This window comes from Rhinolophus hipposideros (genome assembly GCF_964194185.1).
Source record: "Rhinolophus hipposideros genome assembly, chromosome: 22".
Taxonomy (NCBI): domain Eukaryota; kingdom Metazoa; phylum Chordata; class Mammalia; order Chiroptera; family Rhinolophidae; genus Rhinolophus; species Rhinolophus hipposideros.
Genome location: NC_138068.1, coordinates 25,657,117 through 25,681,180, shown reverse-complemented (window position 1 = coordinate 25,681,180; position 24,064 = coordinate 25,657,117). Strand labels below are relative to the sequence as shown.

The 24,064-nt window shown below is 35.1% G+C and overlaps 1 protein-coding gene across 1 annotated transcript in view; it reads left to right on the top strand.

Moving 5' to 3' along the window:
• Positions 1-24,064, top strand: part of RNF24 (ring finger protein 24) — a 68,311-nt gene that overhangs the window by 29,303 nt on the left and 14,944 nt on the right. The window contains exons 2-4 of the mRNA XM_081034540.1: positions 6,750-6,899; positions 21,206-21,248; positions 23,103-23,144. Coding sequence (XP_080890666.1) covers positions 6,757-6,899; positions 21,206-21,248; positions 23,103-23,144 — 228 coding nt within the window. The 5' untranslated portion in view covers positions 6,750-6,756. The remainder of the gene's footprint in view (positions 1-6,749; positions 6,900-21,205; positions 21,249-23,102; positions 23,145-24,064) is intronic.

Sequence of the window (24,064 nt, the reverse complement as noted above, 5' to 3'; positions counted from 1 at the left end):
AGCAGCTTTTTTTGTAATAGCCTAAAGCTGGAAACAAGCCAGATATCCGTCAGAAGATGAATGGTTACGTAACCATGGAATACTACCCGGCAAGAAAAAGGAACAAACTGTTGATACAAGCAAGAACCTGGCTGGCTCTCCAGGGAGTTATGCTGAGTGAGAAAAGCTAACTCCAAAAAGTTACATACTTTATGATTCCACTTATGTATCTTTTTTTTTTTTTTTTTTGAAATTGACAACATTTTATACATGGAGAGCAGATTGGTCATTGCTGGAGGTTAGGTACTAAGGGCAAAGGGACAGAAGTATGCATGGTTATAAAAGGGTAACACTAGGGATCTTTATGGTATTGAAGGGTTCACTATCTTGTCTGTGGTGGTAGATACACCCACATGCACACATATAGAAACGAGCGGGGAAATCTGAGTAAGGTTGGTATATCAGTGTCTGTCCCCTGTTTGTGATGTTATAGGTATAAATAGAACCAATATATTGTTATAATTTTATGTGGTAAAATGTTACCATTGTGGGAAACTTCACAAAGTAAACAAAGAATCTCCCTATTATTTCTTTTTGTTTTTTTCCTTTAACTTTTCTTTATTTTAAGTGTGTTTTTCCAGGACCCATCGGCTCCAAGTCAAGTAGTTTTCAATCTAGTTGTAGAGCAGGGCACAGCTCACAGGGGCCCATGTGGGAATTGAACCAGGAACCTTGTTAAGAGCACCGTGCTCTAACCAACTTAACTAACTGGACGCCCCTTCCTATTTGTAGTTCTTACAAATGCCTATGAATCTACAATTATCTCAGTAAAATATGTTAAGACAAAATGTTTTAAAATCCAAAGAGGAATTAAAATGGTACACCAAAAAAATGTCCAGTTAATACTAAAAAAGTCAGGAAAAGGACATGAGACATAGGAAAAGAAATAGCAAAATGGCATATAAATCCAAGCATAGCAATAATATTGAATAAATTACCCCAATTGAAAGGCAGCCATTGGCTGACTGGATTAACAAAAAACAGGGTCCGACTATATACATCTACAAGAGATACACTTTAGTTTCAAAGACACAAAATGATAGTAAAAGATACATCTTGCAAAGAATATTCATAAAAGAGCTAGTAGAGTGGTTATGCCAATATCAGACAAAATAGATTAAAACAAAACAAAAATCACTAGAAACAAAGACATTTTGTAATAAAAATAATTGATTCATTAGGAAGATATAACAATTATAAACATATACCAACCTAACAGCTGAGCCCGAAAATACATGAAGCAAAAACTGACAAAATTAAAGGGGAAAATAAATAATTCAACAATAATAGTTGAAAACTTCAATACCTCACTCTCAATAATGGGTAGAACAATTATACCAGAAATCACCAAACATACATAAGAGTTAAACAGCACTAACAACCAACTTGATGTAACTGGCACTTATTGAACACTCTACTTAAGGACAGCAGAATACACCTTCTTCTTAAGCACATATGGAACATCTTCCAAAGTAGACCATTTGCTAGGCCAGGGGTTGGTAAAAATTTTCTTAAAAGGAATATATAGTAAATATTTTAGGCTTGTTGCCTATATGATCTCTGTTACAGCTATTCAACTCTGCCATTTTAACTCAAAAGCAGCCATAGAGAACACATTAACAAGTGGGTGTGACTGTGTTCCACCTAATTTTATTTACAGAAACAAGTAGTTTATACATAGTTTGCCAAACCTTATGCTGGGTCATAAAACAAGTCTCAATAAATTTAAAAGAATTGAAATCTAACATGATGGAATTAAATTAGAAATTGCCAAAAGGAAATTTGGGAAACGCAGAAATATTTGGAAATTAAACATTACACTTTGAAGTAGCCCATAGATTAAGGAAGAAAACACAAGGAAAATTGGAAAACATTTTAAGCTGGATGAAGAGGAAAACACAGCAAACCAAAATAATGGGATGACTTCCCAAAGCAATCTGCAGATTCATTGCAATCCTTATCAAAATTCCAATCATCTTTTTGCAGAAAAGGAAAAGCCAGTCCTGAAATTCTTATGAAATTGCAAAGGGCCCCAAATAGCCAAAACAATTTTTGGAAAGAAAAACAAACAAAAAAGAACCAGAATTGGAAGACTTCACTCTTCCCAATTTCAAAACTTATTACGAAGCTACAGTAATCAAAACTGTGGTGCTGGCATAAAAATAGACATATACACCAGTGTAGTAGATTTGAGAGTCCAGATATAAACCCTAAACATCTGTGACCAATTGATTTTTGACAAGAACGTGAAGACCATTCAATGAGGAAAGAATAGTCTAAAAAACAGTGCTGGACAACTAGATAGTCACATGCAAAGGAATAAAACTGGACATCTCCCTTTTATCCTATACAAAAATTAACTGAAAATGGACCAGTGACCTAAATATAAGAGCTAGAACTCTTAGAAAAAAACATAGAAGTACATATCTACATAACCTTGGATTTGGCAATGGAGTCTGAGATATAACACCTACAGCATGAGCCACAGAAGAAAAAAAGATAAATTAGACTTCACAAAAATTAAAACATTTTTATGCATCAAAGGACATTATCAAGAAAGTAAAAAAATAAACTATAAAATGGAAGAAAATGTTTGTAAATCGTATGTTTAATAATGGTTTAGTATCCAGAATACATAAAGAACTTACAACTTAATAAAAAGACAGCCCAGTTTAAAAATGGGTGAAGTACTTAAATAGCCATTTCTCCAAAGATACACAAATGAAATAAGCACATAGGAAATGCAAATCAAAACCACAATGAAATACCACTTCACATCCATGAGAATGGGTATTTAAAAAATAAAAAGCACAGAAATAAACAAGTATTAGTAAGGAATGAAGAAATTTGAATCCTCATACATTGCTGGTAGGAATGTAAAATGGTATATAGCCACTGTGGAAAAGAGTTTGGTGATTCCTCAAATAGTTCAGCATAGAATTATCATATGACTCAACAATCCACTCCTAGGAATATACCCAAAAGAATTGAAAACAAGCAAATCCTTGTATACAAATGTTCAAGAGATGAATGGATAAACAAATTGTGGGATATACATGTTTGGAATATTATTCAGCCATAAAAAGAAATGAACTACTGACATACTACAACATGCATGTGAACCTCAAAAACATGCTAAGTGAAGGAACAGATACAAAAAGTCATATATTGTATGATTCCATGTATATGAAATACCCAGAATAGGTAAATCCATAGAAACAAAGTAGTTTGGTGATTGCCAGGTCTGGGGAAAGGGAAGACAGGAAGTAACTGCTTCATGGTACAGGTTTTATTAAATTTAGAGTGATTAAATGCTTTGGACCTAGATAGAGGTGGTGGGTGCACAACATTGTGAAGGCACTAAATGCCACTGAACTGCTCACTTTAAAATGGTAATTTTAATGTTATGTGAATTTCATCTGTTTTTTATGTATATGCAGAGTGTATGTGCTTAAGAAATTGTGATAAGCCAAACTTTTGAAAGTTATATTCAAAGGTATCACTTTTATAATAATGATTTGCTACTTGACTTAAGAAATTTGTTTAATAAGTTATTTCTTTTTTAATTTTTTTATTGGGGAACAGTGTGTTTTTCTAGAACCCATCAGCTCCAAGTCAAGTCGTTTTCAATCTAGTTGTGGAGGGCGCAGCTCACTGGCCCATGTGGGAATTGAACCGGTGACCTGGGTGTTATGAGTACTGCACTCTAACTGAGCCAACCGACCTCCCCTTAATAAATTATTTTTGTTAAATCATCACTCAAAAACTAGGTAATTGATGATTACAAAAAATTAATGGGACATAGTTAAAGCAGAGGTTAGAGTGAAATTTATAGCTATACGTGTCTATGTTAGGAAAGAATTCAGATCAATCACCTAAACTTCAATATTAGAAGCTAGAAAAAAAGGCAGACTAAACCCAAAGCAACTGGAAAGCAGGATATAATAAAAATTATTAAATAACACCTCCTCTGTGGATCTAAATCTCATGTACTCTGTCCCTTTTGTATCTTGGTGAGAAATCCCTGATAAAATGCTCATCCTCCTGTCTCTCTCTTTTTTTTTTAATAAACTGATTAGATGGTTCGAAATATGGGGTGAGACTAGAGATTTCAGGAACTATGAATTGCGTACAGGGGAAGAAGGTTTTCATGCAGATGAAGTCAGATATGCCAAGTAAGACCCAACAGTGCACTCACTGTATGTTCTATTTCTCCTCTCTCCCACAAGGAGCAATTACTAAATAACTTTTGTATTTGTAATACCTAAAAGGCAAAGAATGCTTATTTACTAGGATGATGAATAGTAGCTCTCTTTTTTAAAGATTGTCTCATTTTAAAAGCTTATTAATACTCATGCTGAAAAGATATTATGATGAAAATATTATAAAACTATGTATCACTAGACCAGGATTAACATTTTTGGAATAATACACCATCTACTTAGACTGTTGGGCCAAAATATCAGTCGTAGCTAAGCAATTTCATTTACCAAAAGAAAGGGGGGAAATTCTTAAAATATATTCTGCATTAACATATCTTCTTCCAACCCCCACCCCCCTGGTAACACCCTGCCAAGAAGGGACAACTCACAGGAAAGTCTCAGCAGCCAGCTCCCAAGAGCACTGAAGCAGATGTCCCTTATGATGACAATGCCACCTCCAATAAATACTCTGTGTGTCTGTCTCATCAGAATTCCCCAAGAATTCCTTGGTGGTGCCACCCAATGCAAGGATCCCTTCAGGGCAACATTCTCATACCACTGGCTCACTCCCAGCCGGCCTATATTGCTGGCTGCCTTTGTCCAGGATAGGTGTCCAGTTCCTGTGTGTGGAAGCCAGGTTGGCAGGACGTTTGACACAAAGCTTGGCGGTGTGTGCAGAGGGGCTCCCTAAGAAGCCCTGGGTTTGGTGGAATCCTCTCCAGAGACTTGATCTTCATTAGGGCTTCTTTTATGTTATTTACTACTGTGATGTAATGTCATCCTTCTCCCCTGCCCCCGCCAAAATGAACATGTATGCGCACGTACACACACACACATGGAAAAGTCTTAAATGAGATGAGAAAATTGAGGTATAGATAGGTCAGGTACTGACATCTAGCTAGTGACATCCTGGGAACAACATCCAGAGTTGCTAACTGCAAACCTGCTCCTTTCCTGCCACACCACTTTGTATCTTTTTGCCTATTTCTCTATTAGCCCTCTTAGCATGAATGTTTAATCTCTTATTTCTTAAACAGAGTTGTTTTACCAAGTCCAGTTTGTCTGGTGAGGGATATTTTAAGGTATTGAAGGATATCTCTAAGGGATTAAACTGGGTTCCTAGACCCAGTTCCAAAATGGGGTTGGGGAGTTTTGCCCCTACACCAACAATTCTCAGATACTAGCAGGGTGTCCAAGAATTCAGCAGAATTCTGGTGCTGTCTACCCAGAGATAGCATCAGATTCTGTAGGTTAATGGTTCAGTCCTACAAGACTGTCCACGGTCATACACCAGACACTAGCCTCAAGCCCATTCTCTTACCTGTGTTTCTGACCATCTGGCTGTGGATTGGAGGCTCCAATGACCCCCTCCAACTCCAAATGCCAATCACAAGTCCACGTGTTCTAACCAACTGGCTAAAACTCAGTTTCCCACAACCCCTCATTGGTTTTGATTAATTTACTAGAATGGCTCACAGAACTCAGAGAAACATTTTACTTACTAGATCACTGGTTTATTATAAAAAAGATATAACTCAGGAACAGCCAGATAGAAGAGAACATAGGGCAAGGTATGTGGGAAGGAGCTTCCATGCCTTCTCCAGGCACGTCATTCTCCCAGCATCTGCATATGTTCACTAACCCAGAAACTCCAAAAAAGGACCAACTAGCTGTCCTAGGTTTTTATGGAGGCTTCATTACACAGTCATGATTGACTAAGTCACTGGCCAATGGCAATTGAGCTGAATCTCCAGCCCTCTCCCCTCCCCAGAGGTCAGGGAGTGGGACTGAAAGTTCCAACCCTCCGATCCTGTAGTTGGCTCCATTGGCAACCAGCCCCCATCCTCAGGTGGTTTCTAAAACACCTTATTAACATAACAAAAGACACTATTTTTCCCTCTCAACAATCAAGAAATTCCAAGTGTTTCAAGATCCGTAAGCCAGAAATTATGGACAAATATATATGTACACACACACACACACATATAATTTGTATCTTAATTTTTCCCACATATCTTTATATTACCCTTGGCATTAGAATTTATGGAAAATTCCAGAAATAAACAATTCATAAGTTTTCAGTTTTGTGCTGTCTGTTTTGAGTAGCATGATGAACTCTCACCATCCAGCCCTGGAAATGAATCATCCCTTTGTCCAGTATATGCACGCTGTACGTATAGTACAAGATATTTGGAGAGCGAGGGAGAGACCACATTCACATAACTTCTGTTACAGTATATTGTTATAATTGTTCTATTTCACTTTAGTTATTGTTAATTTCTTACTGTGCCTAATTTATAAATTAAACTATCAAAGATATGTGTGTATAGGAGGAAAAAACGTGTATATAGGGGTCTATACTCTTCAGTGGCTTCAGGAATCCACTGGAGGTTTTAGAATGAATCCTCTGGGGATAAGGAGGAACTACTATACATGTATAAAGATAATGCTATCTTGGTTTTTAGTCTTTATAACCTAATTTTTTTCCATTCTCTTTTCCCCCCACAGTTCATCCATGAGCTCAGATTTCCCACATTACAACTTCAGGATGCCTAATATTGGATTCCAGAATCTGCCTCTCAACATATATATTGTGGTTTTTGGCACTGCTATATTTGTCTTCATCCTTAGTTTACTCTTCTGTTGCTACTTGATTAGGTAATCAATTTTCATTCTATGTTACTTTAGAATATGTTAATATAATAACTTTCTGCCTGTAGGTTAATTTTATAAGTATTGTAGGGGAGGAAGAAAATTTCTCTTTCCTTCTAGGTTCTTTTTCTCCTGGTCTAATAAAATTGACATGAGACAGATTATAAACCAAAGATAAATAACCAAATTTAATTATATATGTACACATGGGAACCCTACATGCATGAGAAGCTCAGAGACAGAAAGTTAAAAATGAGGTATATATGGCATTTTGAGCTAAGGATGAGGTAAAGTGTCTTGGGGCTTCAGAGGGAAGGAAGGTCATTTGGAGGACAATAAGAAGAGCAGATGTTCAATTATTACGTTTGCCCTGCCGTGTAGGTCATAAAAAGTTATTTATGGTAATAACTTATTATTGGGAAAGCCCCCAATTTAGATTCTTTAAGGGAAAGATAAAAGTTTCTCTTGGGCCTGCAGGATTTCCATTGCCTGCAGCTCAAAATAATCCACATGCCAAAGTACCACATCTTGGGGAGGCCTATGAACCCCTTCATAATGATAATTAGCAAATTTGTAAAAATTAAAGTGGTTTAACACTTTCACCTTCTATGAGTTACTATTAGTAAAACACCTTTATACAGTCTTCAGTCCTATCTGCTGATGAGGTATTCTACTCTAGGAGAAAATTGTTCTCATTTATTTTTCCAACATATTAGCATCTGGATCAGATACCCTTATGTCATTGTCTGTTCCCAAGATTTAATCTGCTTTCACAGAGATTTCAAGATTGCTTTTCAGGAAGGTGTTGCATCACTGTTAGCCAAAGTCATTAGGGATCAGAAAGCAACATGTCAAACAAGATCTGAGCCTTTAAACAGGTTCTTGTGGTCTCAAGATTTTAAGCTCTCATTTGTTATAACTGGTCAGGTGTTCAGGTGATTGATTATCCACACACAGCACTAAGTATTCCACAAGCTCTGCGGCACGTGTACCGACAAGCGATGAAAGGTAACACCTCACTTGAAGGAGTAATGGATTTGGCCAGTAAAGATTCACAGTTGATGACATCATTGTTTAAGCAAGCGTTTTTTTCTCTTTTTAAGTATTTAAATAGGACCTAATTTTCAAAGCCAGAACTCAGACTGTAAAAATTTTTATACTGTATTGTTCAAAGAGCTTTATGGAATAAAATAATAGAAAATTAAATTTTATTATACAGCTATACGTCTAACAGTTTTTAGTGTTTGTGCAGTGTATGATTATGGTAAGATAAATACCATCATCAGAGACCTTTCAATAGTAATTCATTGTTACCCCCAGTGTTTTGGGGCACTGACTGATGGTCAAATTCTAATGAATTTAGTATGTAGTTTCTGATTTTCTGACAAGTGAATTTACATTCTTCATAGAAAGCGAGTCTTTTCTGAAGTTCTTCCAAAATGTAATTGCTCCTTGTATCTCATAGATATGCTGGCTGCCTCCAATTTTTAGGTCTTGCTCAGAGAAATAAAATACTCAGTTAATGTATCATTCAAGAAACACTGTTTAAAAATCTGTTTATTTCCAGAAATGCCCTTTTTCTAACATTTCCTTAATAATTGTTTGATAAATGTTGTGTAAATATTCAGCTGCTTTTTATTTAAGCCATGGTACAAACAAGACTTCATGGCATTAAAATATTTTCCTTCTTTTCAAACCTACTAAATTTTTTTGGTAATTCCTCTACAAATACTGGTTTAACTCAGAAACTTTTTAATTTAATATTTGAAAACAAATTATTTTTAAAAGAAGACAAAAATAATACAAAAATAACAAAATACTTTAAAAGGTTCATTAAGAAATGGTTATACATAAAAGATTCTAAAATATATAGCTCATGATAGATACAGTTTTTATTACTCTGTCAAAGAATTAAGGCTTTAATTTTTTTGTTTTAAGAAAAATACTAATATACCAATTGTGATTCTGGGTAAGTTTTTTGAGAAGTTATGAAACATTTTGCCTTACTGTATTTCTAGTAATCAAGCTAATATGTAAAGAGATAAAAACTGATAGCAGTTGTTTTCATGCATTATCATTGTACAGTACTTCATTTTATCCTCTTTGTATCCTTTTTTATTATTCAGCTAGCAAAGCAAGTAAGTGGGGATCTGCGACACTAAAATAAAATTATCTTTTAAAATCAGAGAAGCCAGTCATGTTAAAACATTTCTAAACTGTTCGCAAGTCACTGGTACCATTTGAAAATTTAATTGTGATATAAGGAGTGTTCCCTTTCTGATGATCCTAGGTTGTTACTTTTAACCCTTCAAATGTTAAGTTTGGGTTTAACAAGGCATTTATAGCTGATCAAAAGGTTCATGAATTCAGCATCTCTAAAATTACCAGGCCCATTTTTTTAACATAACTTAAGTCCTCCAGCACCTTCCCAAGGGGGCTCTTCTGTTTTCATGCAGTACATCCCTCCAGGCACAGCCAGACTCATCACAACCACAGGAGGAACGCAGCTGAAGTCTAAGCAGGACACCCACTACCACCCACAGTCTTACACAATACTGTAGTATAGAACCTGTTGCCTATGATAGAGCTATGAATCGATCACTACTGGAGGACATCTTACTTACTAGCAGTGATCCTCTTTTATAAAGAATCATAGAATATTCTAATTTATGTTTGTTATTCATCTCTCTCAGCAGATAGATATTTGTTCTGTTCACTGTATCCCAAACACCCAAAACAGAACAATTCCTGACATAGTATTGGCACCTAGTAAATGTTGGGTAAATGAAATTATGGTGTCCCTAATAAGAAGTTATTAGATATGCATAAAACGGAAAAATCAAGAAGTAGCAACACAAGCAAGGATTTAGAGATGTGGAAGTAAATATCAAAATAGTGAGCTGTGAGGAGCTGGGTGGAAAAGGTGGGGATATTGAGAAATACAAAATGGTAGTTACAAAGTAGTCACGGGGATGTAAAGTACAACATAGAGAATATAGTCAATAATGTTATAACAACTATGTATATAGTGCCGACAGTATACTAATCAGGGGATCACTGCATAAATTATATAACTGTCTAAGCACTGTGCTGTACATCTGAAATTAGTGTAAAATAATATTGAATGTCAACTGCAACTGAAAAAATAAATAATTTTTTTTCTAAATAGTGAACTAAAAGGGAAAAAATGGTTGTCTTTGGGGAAGAGGACATAGGACTACTGATTTTTTTCGTCGTTGTTACTAGCCCTGTAAAACTATATATGATTTTGAAATACGTGCATATATAATTTTGATAAAAACTAAAAATAGAGGACAAATATTGAGTTACCTAATAGATATTATAAGGTCTTGAACCAAGATAATGATTGTAAAGCTAGAGAATGTGTTATGGATGGTTGTGAGAAATATTTGGGAGGTGAAAATGGACAGAATTGGGTAGCTGGACATTAAGCACAAGAAAAAGATGAGCTTAGACTCTTTCCTGAACTTCTGACTTAGGCGGCTGGGTGTACAGCAGTCCCTTCACAGAGACAGAAAATGGATGGGCAAGTTGGGATGGAAAGATGATAGATTCATGGGGAAACTGAGTTTCCTGTGTAATAGTCAAGATGTTTAGTATACAGTTGGATAGATATATATAAGTCTAAAGCTTATGAGAAGTCTGATCTGAAAATAGAAGGTCCTGTAATATAGGTGGAAGCTGACGCCAGTAATGTCCCCTAGAGAGAATGTGTATAGTGAAATAAGATGGATCCAGGACACAATCCTAGGGAAACATTAATATTTAAGAGGAGCCCATAAAAGACACTAGGAAGGGATAGCAGGAGATAGGAGGAACTCTTGAGACAAGTGCCCCACAAGTAGGATTTCAATGGATTAAATCAGTTGTGTCAGCTGCTCCCAGGGAGGTCCACTCAGGGAAGAGCTGGAAAGTTCCCATACAGTTGACTCTTGAATAACATAGGTTTGAAACGCGTGGGTGCAGATTTGTTGTTCAATAAATACTGTAAATGTATTTTCTCTCCCTTTATGATTTTCTTAATAACATTTTCCTTTCTCTAACTTACTTTATTTTAAGAATACACTATATAATACATATAGTGTACAAGATATGTGTTAACCGTTTGTTACCAGTTTCTGGTCAATAGTAGGCTATTAGTCAAGTTTTTGAGGAGTCAGAAGTTATACATGGATTTCCAGTTGCACAGGGGTCAACACCCCTAACCCCTGCATTGTTCAAGGGTCAACTGTACATTTGACAATTAGGTTTGCATCCATAATCTTGGAAAAGTTTCAGTAGCATGGGTTACAGGGGTGATGAAAGGTGGGCTATAATGCAGCAAAGCCTGAACATCAGGTGAAAATGAATACAAGGAATATAACCTCCTCTTTGAAGAATCATGGCTGAAAAAAGATTGGGTTGGGGGCAGTTTGCTGTAGAACCAAAGAAGTATTTTGGTGTTTGATTTTTTTTTTAAGATAGAGATTTATAATATAAATTTATATTTATAAATATAACATTAAGGACAATGAGCTAGTTGTGAAGGATTTGTGAGAAAGAATGAATCATGGTGAGAAGAGACACACCTAAAAGTCATAACATTATTAGTCCTCAGCAGGAGAATACCTTCTTAAGACAGAGAGGAGGGTAACTGCGGAGAACAGTACAGACGAGTATATAAGTACATGTGGAGCTGGGAGTGAGAGCACTGCATATATGACAGTCTGTTTATGCAAAGTAGTAGAAGATGATGGAGAAGGTGGTAGGATAAAGCTTGAAGAGAGTGGCAAATACTTGAAATGCCACTGCATGGAAGTTTAGAATACTGAGCATGAATAAGTACAATTAGAGAGCAACGTGGAGGGTCTGCCTGAGAATGGGGACCACAGATTTGTAGTGGCCATAATTACATGGTTTTATCATTTTCTCCACCACTGTTCAGCATTGTTAATCATGCCCTCTTAGATACTTTTTGAGGAATGAATATTTATTAAACACTATGTGTCAGACCCTGTGTTCTGCACTGCAGTAAAACTAGGTAATTTTGTTATCTTTATTTTGCAGAAGTTAAATAATTTTTCTACAACCACACACAAAAGTTGGTTAGAGCTGGGAACCAAACCCAGCTGCATCTCACCCCAAAGCATGTGTACTTAATCACCTAAATAATAATAATAGATTGTATTTATCAGGCTTCATTCCAAAATAACCATTTTAGAATTTCATAATCATTCTCAAAAGACAGATTTACATATTGAGGCTATTCTGAAACTTTTTATTTTGAGCATGAAATTTTTTAATGAAGACTGCTTATTTTATTATTTTTTAAAATAATAGATAACACGCTACTTAAGAAAAAGAAAATTAAAAATATTATTCCCCATTCTTACCTTTCACCAAATAAGTTACAGTCTATATATTATTAGTATGTTTCCTGGAAGGAACAGCAAAACAGTGACATTTGTATTTAATACATAGCAAATGCAAAATAAAATCGTGCAATCTAAAATATTAGGTAATTAGCAGGTCTTAGAGTATAAAAGAGTAACCAGAAGGGTGAAGTTAATTTAAGTGAGACTTCCTAGAAGGGATGTATTTTGAACCATGGATTGAAGAAAAAGATAAGCACAAATTGACCCATGCTGTGGCTGCAAGTAACAATGCTTTGGGAAAATAGTCAGATCCAATTTAAGAGTCAAAATAAATGTATAAATCAAACCTCATTTTAATGAACTCAAATGGAATTCATTTTATTCCTTTACATGAAAAGTCCTGTACACTTTTATCAGTAAAACAAGCAGACAAAAACAAAAAACTAAGGATATAGATGATTTGATCTAATTAAGAGAAATTTATATTTTCAAATAATATATTAGACAAGAAAGACTGAAAACCAGTGATGTAAGTTTTTCTTTCATGGAGCTATTTAAAAAAAAAAAACATATTAAGAGCAAAAGAAAGTACATGCAAGAAAATCAAAAAGCTAGGCAATGAAATTGAAGCAAATGTATAATAAAATTATTGAAACTAAGAATTGATTCTTTAGAAATAGTAACAAAATTGATGAATCTCTAGAAAGACTGATCAGGAAAAAGAGGAGAGAAAACAAATTACTAATATCAAAAATGAAAAAGGGACATTACTGCAAACTCCACACACATTGAAAGACCAACTTTATGCCACTAAATTTGAAATTTTAGTTGAATCAGACATTTTCCTAGAAAAAAAGTAGTTTTTCAAAACTGACACAAGAAATGGCATTCATGAAAAATCTACAACTGACATCATACTCAACAGTAAAAAACTAAAACTTTTCCCCATAAGATCAGGAACAAGACAAACATGCCAGTTTCACCATTGCTATTCAACATACTAGAAACTCTAGGCAGAGCATTTAGGCAAGAAAAAGGAATAGAAGGCATCCAATATGGAAATAAAGAAGTAAAACTAGATCTATATAGACAAGCCCATAGAATCCACACACAAATTCTACTAGAACTGATAAACAAATGAAGCAAACTTTCAGGATACAAAATCAACACACAAAAATCAGTTGTGTTAGACCAATGTCAAATGTGCCCCCTTCTGTACCTGCACCCCTCTTCTGCTTCCTCCTCTTTGTCCCATAGGCTGCCTTCCAGGAGCCATATTTTCTTTGCTCTCCTTCACTGAAAATCTTCTCATAAGGCTTTGTTATGCAGATAGTTGCCATTATTTCACCTCTAAGTTTCTCTTCAACCATCTTATATCAGGCCTCCAAAAATGTTCTTGTCGTGTTGCCAAACCCGAGTCCGTTTTCTGCCTTCTCCCTCAGCCGTATGACCATTCTTGGCTTCAAACACTGTCTTTTCTTGATTTTCAGGATACCACGTTGTTGTTCCTTCTCTCCCTCCATTGCCTTTTCCCTTTTATTGCCTCTTTGCTACCTGACTTCAAGATGGCAGCTTCCCAGGGCTTCATCCTAAGGCCTCTGTTTTCTCTACCCATTTCCATGTACCACTTGTACATAAATACATAAAGATGATTTCAGAGAGTAAATGGTTGAAAATTTTTTTACCTTAATAGATAAATATTTCTTTTCAGTGGTATTGGAAAAGACTATAACCTACAAATGAAACTCACTTTAAGACTATAAAGTGAAGGGAGATGAGTTTAAGTAGAAAATCATGACAAACTTCATAAAACACCTTTTACACATCTCTCTTCTTTCCCTAAATTTCTTCAGGTCACAGCTACCTTTGCTGTCTCCCAAATCCTCCATCAACTGCTGGGTTTCCCTTTCCGTTTAGCCTCACGCCCACACATACTCTCCAGCTTCCTGTCTCCATTCTTCCCCCTCCTCACTCATCTCCAGTGGAAATACATCTTGCTGATGAGCTTCTGTACACCTTGCATGGAAACTGCCTCTATTATTGAGAAGTTAGGGTTCACCTACTTGGAAGTCTTCCAAATAGGGAATATTTACATTGCAAGGAAGCCCTAGAAAAATTTGCTTGATATAGAAGAAATACTCTGGGGAATAAAGAGATGTGACAATAAAACAATATAAAAATATATTTCAATATTTAAAAAAAAGTTGTGTTTCTATACACCAGCAAGGAACAATCTGAAAAGGAAATGAAACAATTGCATTTACAATAGCATCCAAGAGAATAAAATTCCTAGGAATAAATTTAGCCACGGAGGTCAAAGAAATTGTACACTAAAAACTACAAAACATTGCAGAAAGAAATTAAACAAGACCTAAATAAATAGACATCCTGTGTTCACGGATTGGAAGATTTACTATTAAGATGACAGTACTCCTCAAAGCAATCTACAGATTTGATGCTATCCCTATCAAAATTCCAATAGCTTTTTATGCAGAAATGGAAAAACTGATTCTTAATTCATTTGGAACTGCAGGGAGCTCCGAATAGCCAACACATTGAAAAAGAAAAACGAAACAGGAAGACTCACTTTCCAATTTCAGAATTTACTACAGTAATCAAAATATTGTGCTACTTACATAAGAATAGACATATAAAACAATGAAATAGGATTGAGAGTCCAGAAATAAACTCAAACATCTATGGCCAATTGATTGTCAACAAAGGTGCCAAGACTATTTAATGGTGAAAGAATAGTCTCTTCAGCGAATGGCAGGACGACTAAATAATACATGTGAAAGAATGAAGTTTAATCCCTGCCTCATATCCTATATAAACATTAACTTAAAAATAGATTAGTGACCTAAATATAAGAGAGAAACCTATAAAATTCTTGGAAAAAAATCTGTAAATCTCCATGACCTTGGATTGGCAATGGATTCTTAGATTTAACACCAAAAGCCCAAGCAACAAAAGAAAATATCTATTGGACTTATAAAAATTAACATTTGTACATCAAAAAACATTATCAAGAAAGTAAAAAGATAACCTATAGAATAGGAGAGAAACATTTGCAAATAATATATCTGATAAGGGTTTAATATCCAGAATATATTTTTAAAATTCTTACAACTCAAGAACAAAAAGACAACTGAATTAAAAATAAGTGAAGGTTATATGCGGAATCTAAAGAAAAGAATAAATGAATGAACTAATCAGAAACAGTTTTGGGGACAAAGAGGAAAAACTGAGGGTTGTTAGATGCGCGTGGGGATAAGGGGAAAGGTGAGGGGATTAGAAAACAGTCAGTAACCACAAAATGGCCTCAGGGTTTTTGAAAAATAATTTGGGGAACATAATCAATAATGTTGTAAAGATTTTGTAGGGTATCTGATGGACACAGGTCCCCTTTGGGAGACCACCTCAGGGAAGGTGTAGATGCTTGATCAATGTACTGTACACCTGAAGCTGAACAATAATGAATGCCAACTATAATTTTATATATATAATGTGATGGCTCGGTGCGATGTCGGAGGGATAGTGGATGGGGGGATGGGGGAGGGGGGGATCACAGTGTGAGGGATATAAATGATGAACGTCTAAGTATTACCTTGTCTCGTGCACCTGAAACTAATAAAAATAAATAAATAAATAAATAAAAATTTAAAAAAATAAGTGAAGGACTTAAATAGCCATTTCTCCAAAGAAGATATACAACAAATAGCCAATAAGCACATGAAAAGATACTCAAAAAAAGACGTTCAATATTATTGGTCATTAAGGAAATGCAAATTAAAACCACAATGAGATACCACTTCACACCTACTAAGATGCTGTAATCAAAAATATGGAAAATTACAAGTGTTGGCAAGGATGTGGGGAAATAGGAACCCATAGATGTTGTAGTGGGAATGTAAAATGGTGCAGCTGCCGTGGAAGAGTTCAGCGGTTCCTCAAAAAGTCAAACACAGAATTACCATATGACCCAGAAATTTCACTCCTGGGTGTATACCCAAGGCAAATAAAGAGATACGTCTATACAGAAACTTATACAGAAATGTTTATAACAGCATTATTTCATAATAGCCAAAAAGTGAATACAACCCAAATGTCCATCAACAGATGAATGGATAAGTAAAGTATGGCATATATTCAGCCATAAAAAGGGAGTAAGTTACTGATACATGCTACAGTTAGGATGAGCCTCAAAAATATTATGCTAAATGAAAAGCCAGACACAAAGGGTCACGTATTGTATGATTTCTTTTATCTAATATATCCATAATAGGCAAATCCATAGAGACAGAAAGCAGATTAGAGGTTGCCAGGGGTTGGGGAGAGGGGGAAAAGGGAAGTGACTACTTAATGAGACTAGGGGTTTTTTGGGGTATGATGAAAAAGTTCTGAAACTAGAGAGAGTTGGTTGCACAAAATTGTGACCACCAGTCCTTGGTATTCTTTGGCTTGTAGCTGCATAAAATACCACTGAATTTATGCACTTTAAGATGGTTAATTGTATGTTATGTGAATACAAATAAAGGAATATTAAAATTTTTTATTAAAAGAATGATAAAACTGACTCAAGAAGAAACAGAAAATATTAATAGTTAAGAAACTGAATGTGTTTTTAAATCATTCCCACAAAGAAACTGGAAGCCAGGTAATTTTACCAGTGAATTCCTTTAAACATTTAAGAAAAAAATGCCACTCTTAAATGACTTCCAGAAAATAGTAGAAATACTTCTTAATTCATATAGTGAGGCCAGCATAATTTTAATTCCAAAGCATCACAAGGACATTACAAGAAAGGAAATTATAGTCTAATCTCTCTCATGAACAAAATAAGTAAATCATATTCAAGGATGTGCAAAAACAGTAGTACATTACGACCAAGTGGGGTTTATTCCAGGAATGAAGGTATCAATACAATACGCTTATACCACATTAACAGTAAAAAGGAAAAACAAGTGATGGGGAAAAAAGCATTTGATAAAAACCAATGCCTATTCATGATTTTTAAAAAATCAAACTAGGATACAAGGGAACGTTGTTTGAATCAAGGTTATCTACAAGAAAAATGTAGAGAAAACAGCATACTCAATAGCGACATTTTGATAGGGACATTCACTACCACCACTTTTATTTAACATCCAGTGCAGAAAAAGAAAAAGGAATGAAATGAAATAAAGAACAAAAAAATAAAATATATAAAATTTATAAAGGCAGAGTTTAAACTCATTATTTGTAGACAAAATGATTGTGTATACTTAAAAATCCCAAAGATTCTACAGATAAAGTATTTAAAATTAATAAATGAACTTAGCAAGTCACTAGATACAGGATCAACATACAAAAATTGTTTTTTTCTATATAGTAGCAACAAAGAATTAGAAAATGAAAAAAAATTAGATACATTTATAGTAGATTAAAAATTACCAAATACCTAGGAGTAAATCTAATGAAAGATGTATGAGTATTCTACCTAGAAATGTGTAGAGAAAAATTAAAGATCTAATAGAGGAATATACTATATTCATAGGCTGAAAACTCAGTCTTGCAAAGATATTCTTCCCCAGTTAATCTATAAATTCCATACAATTTCAGTCAAATTCCCAACAGATTTTTTTGTGGAAATTGAAAGGCTCATGAAATTTATATGGAAATACAGAGGACCAAGAATAGCCAAGACAATAGTTAAGAACAAAGCTTGAGGACTTATACTACCAGTCCCCAAAACTTTTTACAGAGCTCCAGTACTTAAAACAGAGTGTGACTCACCCAGCACCCAGATCTTGGTTTCTAAATATTATTCTCCAATAAAAGTAACCAAGGTTCTTTGGAAGAAGTGGTTAATTCCACAACTGTGGCATGGAAAATACAAGATGAGCCTAGAACATCCTTCAGTCCCAATAAGCAAGGAAATGCCATGGAGAAGGATGAGGCATGTTGAAAGGACATAGGACTCAACTTGGATAGAGCTCCTAAAGGCCAAACCTAAATCAATTTGAGCAACAAAATAAGTAATGATTATATTGAATTCTAACCCATTGACTAAAACATCCATGAGTCCATACTGATATAAATAAATGAGGGAGAAGGGACATCTTTTCCTTACAGAAGAATTCCATTTCATAAATGTACAAGGAATTAGGAAACAGCAAAACCACCACCAGGCGAACACTACAGTAATTGTTGCAAGCAAGATGGGTGCTAAAATCAGTGGGCAAAAGCTTGAGGATATTTGCATAGTTTCAACATCTCTTCCCCAAGATGTTGATTAGTTACATAGGGGAAAAGAGTAACTATAGTGGAGAGACTCAGTAGACACTGCCATAACCCAGTGATGATGGTTAATATGTCGAAAACTTAGGAGACAAGGAAAACTAAGGGACTGTCACAGAGTGGAGGAAGCTAAGGAGATGTAACTGGATGGAAGGTGAGATCTTGGATTGGGTCATAGAATAGGAAACGGACATGAAGAAGAGGAAAAAACCTGGGGAAATTCAAATAAAGTCTATTTTGTTAATATATCAATATTGATATCAATATATCTGTTAATTTACTTGTTTTGATCATTGTACTATTGTGTAAGATACAAACATTAGAAAATCTGGGGGGAAAGTGTGTGAACTCTATTTTTTGCAACTTTTTTGTAATTCTAAAATTATTTAAAAATACATGTTTTTAAAAAAGAAACTAGCATGGTATTTACACAAGGTGCATTGGTTTCTCAGGGTTGCTATAACCAAGTACCACAACCTGGGTGGCTTAAAACAACAGAAATTTCATCTCACAATTCTGGAGGCTAGAAGTTCAAAATCAAGGTGTCAGCTGGGCCATGCTCCCTTTGAAGGCTCTAGGACAGGGGTGTCCAAACTGCGGCCCGCGGGCCCCATGATCCATTGTAATTGGCCCACAGGAAATTCCAAAAATATATTTAGTTCACTTAAATAAACCAGGTGAGGCAATACGTACTTCACCTCGAGTGAGTGGCCCGGCTGTTTGTGTATTTTACCGCGTATGGCCCTTGGTGAAAACGTTGAAAACAGTTTGGACAGCTCTGCTCCAGGAGAAGATCCTTCCTTGCTTCTTCCTAGTCCCTGGTGGTTCCCAGCAGTCCTCGGTATTCTTTGGCTGTAACTGCATCGTTTCACTCTCTTTCTGTCTCTTCACCTGGCCTTCTTCCCTATGTATGTCTCTGTATTTCTTCTCCGTTTCTTCTAAGGACATCAGCCATGTTCGATTTAGGGTCTACCGTAATCCCAATGTGACCTAATTTTAATAATGTGCAAAGACTATTTCCAAATAAGGTTTTATTCTGAGTTTCCCATTGGAAATAAATTTTTGAGGGGACACTGTTTAACCCAGTACACAAATATAGGCAAATAGACCAATGGAACAGAATAAAAACTCTGGAAACAAACTCAAATTTTGGGTCTGACTTAGATGTGCCACTGCCGTGCAATGGGGAAAGCAGGGTCTTTTTAATAAATGAGTCAAATGAAAATCTGCATGTGGATAAAAATCGTGACGTCTTCCTCAAATCAAACATAAAGACTAATTTTAGATAGATTATATACCTAAATGTAATTAATAGGTGAAATAACATTATTTTCACAGTATGCACAAGAGGATATCTTAATAATCTGGGTGTAGGCAAAGATTAACTGGACAGAAGAATAACTGACATTACTGGGATAAATCGGACTTAATCTAAAAGCTTCTGTTCATCAGAAGATACCACTAAGAGAATGAAAAAGCAAGCCATAGAGTAGAAGATAATTGCAGTGACTCAACAGAGGACATGCATCTAAAGTATTTAAGGAACTCCTACAGATCAAAAAAGGTAGACAACCCATTTTTTTAAATAGGCAAAAGACTCAAACAGGCATTTCATTAAAAGGAGATATCCAAATGAGCAGTAAGTATATGAAAGGGTTCTAAACATCATTTGGGAAGTGCAAATTAAAACCAAAACAAGGTACCATTGAACACACACCAGGTTAGCTAAGAAATTTTAAACTGACCCTACCAAGCAGTGGCAAAGATGTGGAACTAGAACTCATGTATTTACCCATAGGAGTAGAAATTGGTACAAGCACTTTGGACTAGCAGTTCTATTCCTGGTATATACTCACCAGAAATGTGTCTGTAAGTCCACTAAAAGGCATGTAGAAGAACTGGTAAAGCAACTTTAGTCATAATAACCCCAAACTGGAAGTAATCTAAATATTTGTCAGTAATAGAATAGACAAATTGTTTTATAGTCATAGAATGGAACACTATATGTCAGTTAAAAAGACAATTACTGCAACATGGATAAATTTCACAATCGGTGACTGAAAGAAGCCAACACAAAAGAGTATATACCAAATGATCTATTTATGTGAAGTCAAAAACAAGCAGAGTTAATCTACAATGATAGAAATCAGAATAGTGGGTACCTGTTAGGAATGGATATTGATTAGGAGAAGTCATTTACGGGGTTCTGGAAATGTTCTAAATCTTGATCTGGATGATAGTTACACTGGTGTGTGTGTGTGTGTTTGTGTGTATGTTTAATATTTAACTTTATTAAAGTTTTTCTACATTATTAGATGTATGTTATCCTTAAATTCTTAAATTAAGAAAAATGATATATTAAATATTGAAACAAGTGGATTATCAATATTGAGACTTCGTTATTTGTTATATTGAGATATTGTTTTAATGAGATTTCACTTGAACTTATATTTGGATAACATTTTATAGTTAACTCGCTGGTCATTTTTCTCATAACGTGATCACAGGTATGTCATTTGGGTATATCCCAGGATAAAGATTCTGGATTTTAAACCATAGATGATATAAACTAATACCAAAATCAGCAGGTATTTTTATTTTTTTTCAAATTGTTATATTGGAAATTTCAATATAGCATTGTTCATTTCTGTCTTTTAGGCTAAGACATCAAGCGCACAAAGAATTTTATGCCTACAAACAGGTGAGAAATTTACTTCAGATTGGCTTTGATCCTGGTTTTTATCAAAAAAAAGAGAACTCTGGTTTCCACTCATATTTTAAGCTAGAACTCAGTTTACTCCTGTTCATTTTAGCATTTCACTTGCCAGTTCACTTGCCAGTACAAAATGTATCAACTTCACTTTACGCTTCTTTCTTAAGCATTATTTGGAGTGATACAAAGTTCAGCTGATATAATAATATAATTTAAAAGGGAACTTTAGCCAGCATTTTGCTAAAGAGAAATGTTGTAGTTTATAATCCTTAAAGTTACTGTTACCTAATGGAGTTCAGAAATTCCGTTAAATGAATTTCTTCATTAGAACACATACCAGTTCCTCAGAAATGACCAACTGTTATATCATCTCCTCCCCTTTTGTACTTTAAATGTTAGCTTATGTGACACCACTTAGAAGTCCAGATATTTGCATTATCACTGTTAACCCCTACCCCTTTGTACTATTCCTTTACTGATTAGTTCTTTAAAATAATTACCTTTAAAGAATTAACTTTTCTTGAAGGCCAAGTAAAATTTGTTTTTCCTTCCATGTGTCATCCACTCACGTTTTACCACTGATACCAAACAGTGGGCCTAAATTTTCTTTCAACCCTAAGCATGAAATTATTTTTGTTGTTCTTAGCTTTCTTTTTTTTTTTTTTTTTGGTCAAGCTTCAGCTTATTTGGGTCTTTAACTTTGCTGACACGATGTTACAGAGCCATCTCACCATTTTAGGATTACCTATCTTTTTGTCCATCGTTTGTCCGTGTCCTTTTGAAATCTGAGCGCACTGAGTTCCTTAGCTGTCCACACTGGTATTGTAGGTAACCTCACACTCTTCCCTGTAAGTCTCATGTGGCATTCATCCAGACAGTGGAACATTTTAGTTTTCTAAATGAATGAATCTTGTTGTCACAATTCTATCATAACGTTGACAACCTATAAGATATGTGTATGTAAGCTAACTAGAAAGTAAAATTGATCTTGGTGGCCATTTAAAGGGGGAGAATGACTGATAGAACTAATAAAGTCACAAGACGTATGGTAAAAATTGTCTTTAAAAAATACTGAATTGGAGATTCAATACATATCTGCATAGCTAGATAGTAGTGTCTGGTTGTGATTTCTGAAAATATGCTTTCCCCTCAAAACTATTTTTGGTTCAGGAATATAAGATACTCAGAATGTAGAGACTTTCCCCAAATTTCACTTGCTTGTTTTTTCACTTTAAGGTGAGCTATAACTCTAATAAGCTAAGTTTATTCTCAGAAATTTTCTATTTACATAGTGATCTGCCCTCTTATCACTTGGCTTTCCTTTTAACTGATATCTAGTCACTACAAAGTCAGTTTAGGGACAGCACCGGGTGAATTGCAAACCTATAACTCTGGGTACAGCTAAAGTTTTCTGAGGATAGTAATGTTTAATAAACTTCTAAAAGATTGATATTTTTTACCTTTTATAAATTACTAATCAATTAGTCCCATCAGCCAGTGCTGTGTTTTCCTAAATCATAAGGCAATCAACCTCATTTATTCCCCCCCCACCCCATATTAGCACTTAGTCCATATGGGAACGTGTGAATGTCTTTTCCCAAAATTTAATCTGTTGTCAAAGAGATTTTTAAATTGTTTTCCAGGAGAATATTGCATCATTGCTCAAGTTCAAAGAATGTCGCTAAAACGTTCTGTCTCAAATTGTAAAAGATTCTCTCCAATATTGACTATAAGGAGAAATGAGTTATATACACAAAAGAAAAATATTTGTGAATATTATGAGAAAAATTTTTTAATTACAGGTTTAAATGGGCATAAGAACATATTTTTTTTGTCTTACAGGTTATATTAAAAGAGAAAGTAAAAGAACTGAATTTACATGAGGTAAGTTGCCATTTAAGGATTTTAATCTTCTTGAGCTATTTTCTAATAGAAGTGGTATGCTGTGGTATGGTTAAACATCTTTATTTTCAGAAGTTGAAAAAAAGTAGGTTTATTTTGATCCGCGTAATAGAGTATTTAAGGGTAAGGTCACGTAAAAATCAACCGTGTGAAGACTTTGACAGTAACGTAGCTCATATTTTTACTAGGAATGGTGCCAATTTAAGACTTCGTGGCAGCAGGGGTGCTGCTTACTGTCCATGCTGTATGAGGAGGAGACAGATACAAGTTAGTTTTACTCTTCGAGATGAATTTGCAGTATTTTCACTTGAAAATGTTCCCAGGAGTCCCTTCTTATCAATGTCACCAAACAAGCAGTGATTACTTCTTGGGGTTGGGGGTTTGGGGAGGAGAGGCAGAGGGATGGGATTGGGGCGAACATGGAGCCTTGGACTTGGCTAGTGTTGCAGCTGTGCGGTTGCTTCCCAGTGCTCACTGCGTCGTCGTCCTTGTGACTTAAACACACAGACGTGTGTGCGCACCTGTTGTCCAGCTTCCGACACGTAATCTGTAAGAATTCTTTCTCGTTTTATTCCTTGTGTTGCCTGTGCATGTTCATAATTTTTATTTTTAAATTTAGGGCTCTTTCTCTTCCTCCCTTTCTGAGCTTTTGAATTAGTGTTTTAAAGCAAGGACTTGGAAAGCTGTACACTGTAATATCTATTTTTCATATAGTCTAACTTTTGGGAAGCTACATAGCCAGTCTGTTTAAAGATAGTTTGTGAAATTCTTTGAATAACAACAAAAATTGTTTATATTATCGTTGAACACTTTGAAATCATCTACTGCTCCTTTGCTCTTTCTGCATGTTTCTTATCAAAGAGTTGATATGACACAGCATTTTAGACCTAACCTTGGATTAA